Raw genomic sequence first — 7,848 nt, 5'->3', positions numbered from 1 at the left:
CAATATAACGATAATGCGATGGGTATCATTGTGAAGAACATATAAAAGTAGAGCAAGAGATGAGGCTTTATAAGTGCGCGTCTGAACAAACCGATAGAGGTCTTTACGTATAATGGTTCTTGACTATAGGTAAATTACATACTTAGAAACTTGCACTCTCAGGCACCAGTAGGTGTCCTAATTTGTCGAATTTGTAATAATGACTGTTGCCTGCATTAATCAAGAACTACGGAATACTGCTCTCAAAACGGTCACCACAGAACTAGTAGAGGTTATAGCTCTCCAACAGGTTTAGTCAAGACACCATTGTTAGCCGCGCGTCTACCACAACCGGCGGGACTTTCAATGTGAGTATAGAACGGATACGCTATATGAAATGAAGCAAGTAGGGTTAGTTAGCGGGGTAAGCGGCAACTGCACCAAATACCGGGGCCAGCGCTGAGACAGTTCTCCCAACAGGCGAAAGGCCATGTGTGCTTCTCTCTTCTAGATAATAACTCTAACATTCTGCCAGGAAGACTAGTGCGGAAGAGTCGGATACTTGGCACTAGGGTTTCTTAGTGATTATAGCTACGATATCCTTCGCGCAACACATCTTTGGATGATTTCTATTCATGAGATAGACTAGGAATTTAAGGTAGCGCATTTAGCTGCAGGTTTGGCATATAGTGTCATCACGGGACCTCTATCGTATCCTGATACATCGAAGGCTTGCATTGAGATGGCACGTGGTGCGGCTGTAACAGGAAGTCTGAAACAACGGCGCGAACGATTCGATTCATCGCTATGCTTATATTGCCTTGTAATGCCGATCATCTTCAGTACTCTCAATTGACTTGTGTATGCATGATTATGTGTTGCTTGCGTGTCGATAACAAACCAGCTAGTATTCGCCATGTCAAGGGCCGCAGTATTGGGACCTACTTGCATGAAAAAGAGACCAGCCTATCGTGATCGTCTACCTTATTGGTGCATTCAGACGTCAATCCGGAATTTTTCATGGGTTTGCGCCATTTTAATCAGAAGCTAAAACCGATTGATACTACTTGTGGAAAAAGCAGCGTCGACCCAGAATCACGAATAGGCAACATGCATTTGAGAAAAATCCGTTGGATCCAAAAATATATAACGTGGTTCATAAGCGAGTCAGTCACCCAAGCGAGTCGGTCACTCCCCACTAGCGCGTTAACGTTGACACGTTATCACAGTCTTTTATTACAGTCAATAAACTATTGCAATATACCAAATTAATTGTTAGAATCGCTACTATCACTTACACTATCTATCTCAACTGCGCAGGTACGAGCGTTGTGTCCAGTCTGCTTGCAACGCCCGCACCGCCGCTCTCCTCGCACCCTCTTCGACGCACTCTCACCATCACCACGACTGCTACCCGCCTGTTCAGCTAATACTTCTTGTACTTCGCCTACAGTAAGAGTCTCTTCTGTTCGTACGTATCGCCGCTTGCGGCTCTTACGCTTATTTGCTGTGTCTAGAGCCTCTTGAAGAGCAGCTACTTCCTCCCTTATAAGCGTTATCTTATGTGCTATTTGCTAAGCCCCTTTACTTAGCTGTACAACCTTCTCGTTAAGAGAATTTATAGAAGACCTAGGGCGGTTTCTTACTCTCTGTTAAATAAGAGTACTTTAAGCCTCAACCTCGCGCGCGTTGCGTGGTGTCTGCGCCTGCCAGGCGGCTGTCCGTCGTGGTGATTGTACTAGCGTCTGCACTACTACATCAAGCTTAGATAGCACAGCCTGTGGGTCATGTAGGACTAGACCAGCGCCTCTAAAGCTAGCTTGGATATTCTCCTTTGTAATAGACTGCTCAAAAGCAGCCTTAAAGGCTAGTAGGAAGGTCTCTTTGCTGATATAGTGGGTGCGGTTGCGTGCTAAGCCTAAAACAGCGTCGCCATACTTGCGCTTCAATGGCGAGAAGCAGGCGACGTCAAGGGGCTGCAACAGGTAAGACGAGTGTGGAGGCATGCAGAGAAGAATAATATTCTTCTCCTTGCAAAGATCTTGAAATTCAATAGAGCAGTGGCTCTCATGGCCGTCAATAATAAGTAGTTAATACCCACCTACAGTAGAGCTCTTTGTATGGGTATTAAAGTGCTCTAACCAGGCAAGACTAAGCTAATTATTCGTCTAGCTATTAGGACTAACTTTAAGAACTTAGTTAGCAGGCAAATTCTTAAACTAGACGTTAATAAGCACCTTGCCCGCAAAGACAACGAACAGTGGTATCCAGCGACCCAACGCGCCCACGCCTTAGATCACAGTAACCCACTCACGGTTGCCTGGCTGTATCCGCTTCTTTTTCTTATATCTTTCTAATGCTGTGATTAATAACTATAATAAAATCTTGCCTATTATAAAGCTAGTTTCGTCAAAGTTGTAGATATCGTCGTCCACAATACCCCACTTCTGCCTTGTCGCCTGGACTAAGTCAAACCAGCGCTGGATAGCCACTAGGTCCTCGCAGGCGGCTCGCTAGTGATTATAGGGACGGCTCTAGCGCGTACGGAGCTCAGCAGTCCGCCTAACAAAGTTGTCAACCCAATTCTTGCCAATAGGGTTGCCACCACGCTCCTCTAACAGTTTATTAGCCATTGCTCGAACCTTAGCCTTTGTAGGGGCAAATCCACGCGCAGACTCTTTAAAAATACGTCTAATAATAGCCTCCTCTTCTAACTTATTTAGGCGCTTTGAATTTAGTTCACAGTCGCGTTGGGGGCGCTTTCTAGCCTGTTGATTAGATATTGTACTTTAAGGCACGTTATAGATAGAGGCAGCGCGTCTTTAGCTTTAAACACGTTGTAATTAGATATTAAAAAGAGCAAGTTGAAGATCTGATTTAGGATAAGTTAATTGATAGTTGTGTTGTTGAGACATAACGCGTTGTAGTATCAACGTCGACGCGCTGGTGGGGAGTGACCGACTCGCTTGGGTGACCGACTCGCTTATGAACCACGTTATTTACTGGATAGAAGGGTATTTTTTGGGGAGCCTAGGCAATTTGAGTTTCGTGGGAAAAGTGGGAAAAACCATGAACCGTTCCAATCTCGACTCGTTCCAGCTGCGACAGTAGCCTGCTGCTAATGTATGTACGTGAATTTGAAAGAGGCTATGGAGGATGGTTTTCGTCCATGAAGACGATTTGGGACCGCTTAAAGTCCAAACCACTTGAGATCCTCGTCCGCATGCACGGGCACAGTGTGACCTACGTTCACCGCACTGTATCCAACAAGCTTGGTGCCGTCACCACAGACCATCTTTGTGTAACCTGATTGTGGGGAGTTTGTGACGTTGTTTGAGAATGACACGCCAAGCAGGCCGCTCCACTGCTTCAGCTGCTCAGCCAGGTTGGCGTATCTAACCACATTGTCCGCAGTTCCGTGCCAAGTCATCATGCGGGGGTAGGGACCATTCCACGATGGATACATGGCCTTAGCTTGGGCAACCCAGTCGGCTTGTGACTTTTGAATCTGGCCGTTTGCGCAGCGAGGGTCAGCAGTGCCAGGGCTGGCACCAGGGCTTCCGGCGAGACAGCCAGCCGCCACACCAGAGTAGCAGGATCCGGCCTTGACTACATCAGGGTAGGTGGCCATCATGACGTTGGTCATCATGCATCCAGAGCTGCTACCGGTGACGAAGACCTTGTTGGCGTCGGCTGAATACGTTTTGATCGTGTATTGGATCATGTTGTTCAGGCCAGCGTTGTCGCCGTTTTGGCCATGAGAAAGGTCGGCCGCGGTATTGACTCCCCAGCAGTTGTTATCATTTCTAGTCGAAGGAAAGATTACGATGAATCCCTTTTGATCTGCTAGTCTGGTATATTGTGTGCTCTGGGCGTAGCCTTGGCCGCTGCCTCCGCATGGGTGCAACTACCGGAGTCAGTCTTGGTATTATCTATCAATCATTACTGATAACTCACGGCAAGAATGATTGCAGGATTCGTGGCCAAAGTGGAGGGAACCCAAATGTTCATTTGAAGATTTGTGGGGTTGGATCCAAAGTTGGTGACGGTGGTGAGTGCGCCATTGGCAGTTGCACAAATGGCCGCGATGGTGCTGAGTAGAGTGGCGGAGTAATGCATCTTGAGAAGGTGTGCAGTTTTGTCTGGCGGTTGGATTCTGTGTGTGATGATGGTGGTGGTGGGCGTTTTGGGGGCGTTTGTCGCTCCTTATATATGTTCTTTTGACATGGCAACATCTCCGCAGCTAGACATGATCCCAGCCATTCTCCGCAAACATACATTAGCCGTTGGGAACGCACCCCACATCAGAACAGTTTGGATTAATTGCGCACGGGGCGGAGAACACTCTAACCTAGTTTTCAACGGTGGGCCTATTAAACTTGGCGAAAACCAAGCCGTGAATTGGGCCATTCCTCTTGCAGCTCTTGTGCTTATCAACCATTCATCTCTAAAACTGTATTTCGAAACCCAGGCCTGCGGCACGTATTCAGAAGCGACTACTAAGCGAAGCCACCAAAAACATCGGGCCTGTTCAAGTTCTCGATTTTGAAGCTGGTCGAGTGATTGCAAGTGTTGATGGACATGCTGTTCAGGGGATGACAGACAAGGTTTCACGCAATCCCAGACGCAGAACGATGCGTTGTTCCGGTTGCCATGTTTCGCATGACTGAAACGAATGAGGTACCCCTTGCAGAAATTGATTTCAGGCTCTTCAACCCAGCGCGGATAGATGGAGCTGTTTCGCCGACTATTCCATCACACCCTCTTGCTCTTTCATGCCATTCTCGAACCACTACTCACAGGCGCATGTCAGCCCAGGCGTCAACTATCTGTATAGTTATGCATTTTTTCTTATCAATTGAACCGTAGCAACCGAATTCTGAAATGAACATCGGTTTTACAAGAACATGGTGTAAGATTTTGTTTCAAAACAACTCACCTCTCTATCCAGCTTTGTTTGTTGGTTGTGATGACCTAGTGACGTAAATTCGCTGTCGGCATGCAGGGATTCTAAATGAAACTGCATGCCCTGTAGATTAGCTTACTACCGCGGTTCCTTGCCGGCGAATATCGAATACGGTAAGTTGTTTACGAGGCATGTACATCATTTTCTCCTTCTGTACTAAGTTCCCTACATTCATATGCCGTGTGCGACTTCATAAAGGGCGGGTCGCCAAATGCGGTAGATCACCCTATCATAGCAGATTATCATAAACAACTTGTTCACGCCGGCTCTCGTAAAGGCAGTTGCACGCTCGGCATTCAGGCTCAAGATTTTCTAAGATATGCGCGACCACGATGCAAAAGGTATTTAAAACTTCGTCTAGCAAACGCAATGTCCAAGAGAGACTTAGCTTAAGTCACTAGCATAAACATAGCACAGGTATAGAAATACACTAACCATGATTTGAGTAAGTGAAATAGTTAGCTACAAACCGTCGGTCCGTGCATCTTGGCATATGTACAGTAAGACGGGTAGAAAAGAACATGTAGTTACTAAGAATATGACTTTTTATTGCTTCTCCACGGATTGCAACGGAAGCGGTAAGTCATTTCTCTCGTATAAAGTCGAATCTGGATAGCTGCTCTTTGAGAATATGTCAATGCGGTCTTAGTTGCCAATCATGATGTGGCTTGAAGAATGCAAAACGTAAATCGGTCTTACTGCCAAGCATAGAAAAGCAGCTAGCAAATCACCACATTCTTCGTAAGTATTTTGGAACACCTTTATATTAAGAGGTCCGATAGGAAGGGGATTTCTAAGACATGATCACGAGAGATTATGCTAGAGATGCAGGCTTTGTTGCGAATTCTAGCGCTTACAACAAAACAAAATGTGTTGTTTTGTACGGCTTTAAGACCGAATCCAATAAGTAATCTCGACTTGGCACCAGGATGCTGACACCTCACCCATGCAAACGTCCAGAATCATCACAAAACGTTCATCTTATTCGACGTTTACGCCACACGCAATTTTCTTATGAAAGTCTACAATCTAAAGGCTTCGTATTTGACTACTAATCACCTAATGCCGCGGCCCTTTGTGTACTTACTTAGAGTTTTTTTGTCAATATTTTTATTACATAATTTTACGCCAAGGACAGGCTTTAGAGGCTTATTCTTAGCTATAAGAGAACGTAATTAAAATATCTAGTAATATTATGTATATAACATGAATAAAATTCACTCATATACTTATACTATATGATAGGAATATTGTATTTATACTTTTTGAGTCTTACTAATATAATAAGGCTTCTAAGTTTATAGTGTAAAAGGTAAAAAAAAACTTATTATAATAGAAGTAATATTCTGTATAACGTGGTTCACAAGTGAGTCGCTAACCCAAGCGAGTCGCTAACGCCCCACCACTACATCTACATCAACACGTTATCACAGTTTTTTATCACAGTCAATAAACTATTACGATACACTAAATTAATTGTTAGAATCGCTACTATTACTTGCACTATCTATCTCACCTACGCAGGTACGAGCGTTGTGTCCAGTCTGCTTGCAACGCCCGCACCGCCGCTCTCCTCGCACCCTCTTCAACGCACTCTCACCATCACCACGACTGCTACCCGCCTATTTAGCTAATACTTCTTGTACTTCGCCTATAGTAAGAGTCTCTTCTATCTGTACGTATCGCCGCTTGCGGCTTTTACGCTTATTTAACTCGTTAAGAGCCGCTCGAAGCGTACCCATTTCCTCCATTATAAGCGTCATTTTATATGCCATTTGCTAGGCCCCCTTACTTAGCTACGCGATCTGCTTAGTAAGTAAATTGGCAGAAGACCCACGGCGTTTTCTCACGCTCTCTTAAATAAGACCAATTTAAGACTCAACTTCGCGCGCGTTGCGTGGTGTCTGCGCCTGCCAGGCGGCTGTCCGTCGTGGTGATTGTACTAGCGTCTGCACTACTACATCAAGCTTAGATAGCACAGCCTGTGGGTCATGTAGGACTAGACCAGCGCCTCTAAAGCTAGCTTGGATATTCTCCTTTGTAATAGACTGCTTAAAAGCAGTCTTAAAGGCTAGTAGGAAGGTCTCTTTGCTGATATAGTAGGTGCGGTTGCGTGCTAAGCCTGAAATAGCGTCGCCATACTTGCGCTTTAACGGCGAGAAGCAGGCGACGTTAAGGGGCTGCAACAGGTGAGACGAGTGCGCAGGTATGTAGAGAAGCACAATATTCTTCTCCTTGCAAAGATCTTGGAAATCGACAGAGCAGTGGCTCTTATGGCCATTGATAATAAGCAGTCGATACCTACCCATAGTAGAGCTCTTTGTATAGGTATTAAAGTGCTCTAACTAGGCAAGACTAAGCTAATTATTCGTCTAGCTATTGGGACTAACTTTAAGAACCTAGTTAGCAGGCAAATTCTTAAACTAGACGTTAATAAGTACCTTGCCCGCAAAGACAACAAAGGGTGGTATTCGGCGACCTAACGCGCCCACGCCTTGGATTATAGTAACCTACTTACAGTTGCCTAGCTGTATCTGCTTCTTTTTCCTATATCCTTCTAATGCTATAATAACTAACTATAATAAAATCTTGCCTATTATAAAGCTAGTCTCGTTAAAGTTATAGATATCGTCGTCTACAATACCCCACTTCTGCCTTGTCGCCTGGACTAAGTCGAACCAGCGCTGGATAGCCACTAGATCCTCGCAGGCGGCTCGCTAGTGATTATAGGGACGGCTCCAGCGCGTACGGAGCTCAGGAGTCCGCTTAACGAAGTTGTCAACCTAGTTTTTGCCAACAGGGTTGCCACCACGCTCCTCTAACAGTTTATTAGCTATTACTTAAACGTTAAGCTTTGTAGGCGCAAATCCTCGCGCAGACTCTTCAAGAATACGCTTAACTAT

The 7,848-nt window shown here is 45.3% G+C and overlaps 1 protein-coding gene across 1 annotated transcript; it reads right to left on the bottom strand.

Moving 5' to 3' along the window:
• Positions 1–3,169: 3,169 nt before the first annotated feature.
• SETTUDRAFT_20945 (carbohydrate esterase family 1 protein) lies at positions 3,170–4,098 on the bottom strand (the record flags this gene model as incomplete). The annotated part of the gene is made up of 2 exons (XM_008028757.1): positions 3,170–3,886; positions 3,937–4,098. 2 exons carry the CDS (start codon positions 4,096–4,098, stop codon positions 3,170–3,172), a joined length of 879 nt encoding a protein of 292 aa, XP_008026948.1.
• Positions 4,099–7,848: the final 3,750 nt, after the last annotated feature.

Source organism: Exserohilum turcica (genome assembly GCF_000359705.1).
Source record: "Exserohilum turcica Et28A unplaced genomic scaffold SETTUscaffold_3, whole genome shotgun sequence".
NCBI classification, from domain to species: Eukaryota; Fungi; Ascomycota; class Dothideomycetes; order Pleosporales; family Pleosporaceae; genus Exserohilum; species Exserohilum turcicum.
The sequence above is the reverse complement of the archived record's forward strand: the minus strand, read 5'-3'. Positions and strand labels throughout refer to the sequence as shown.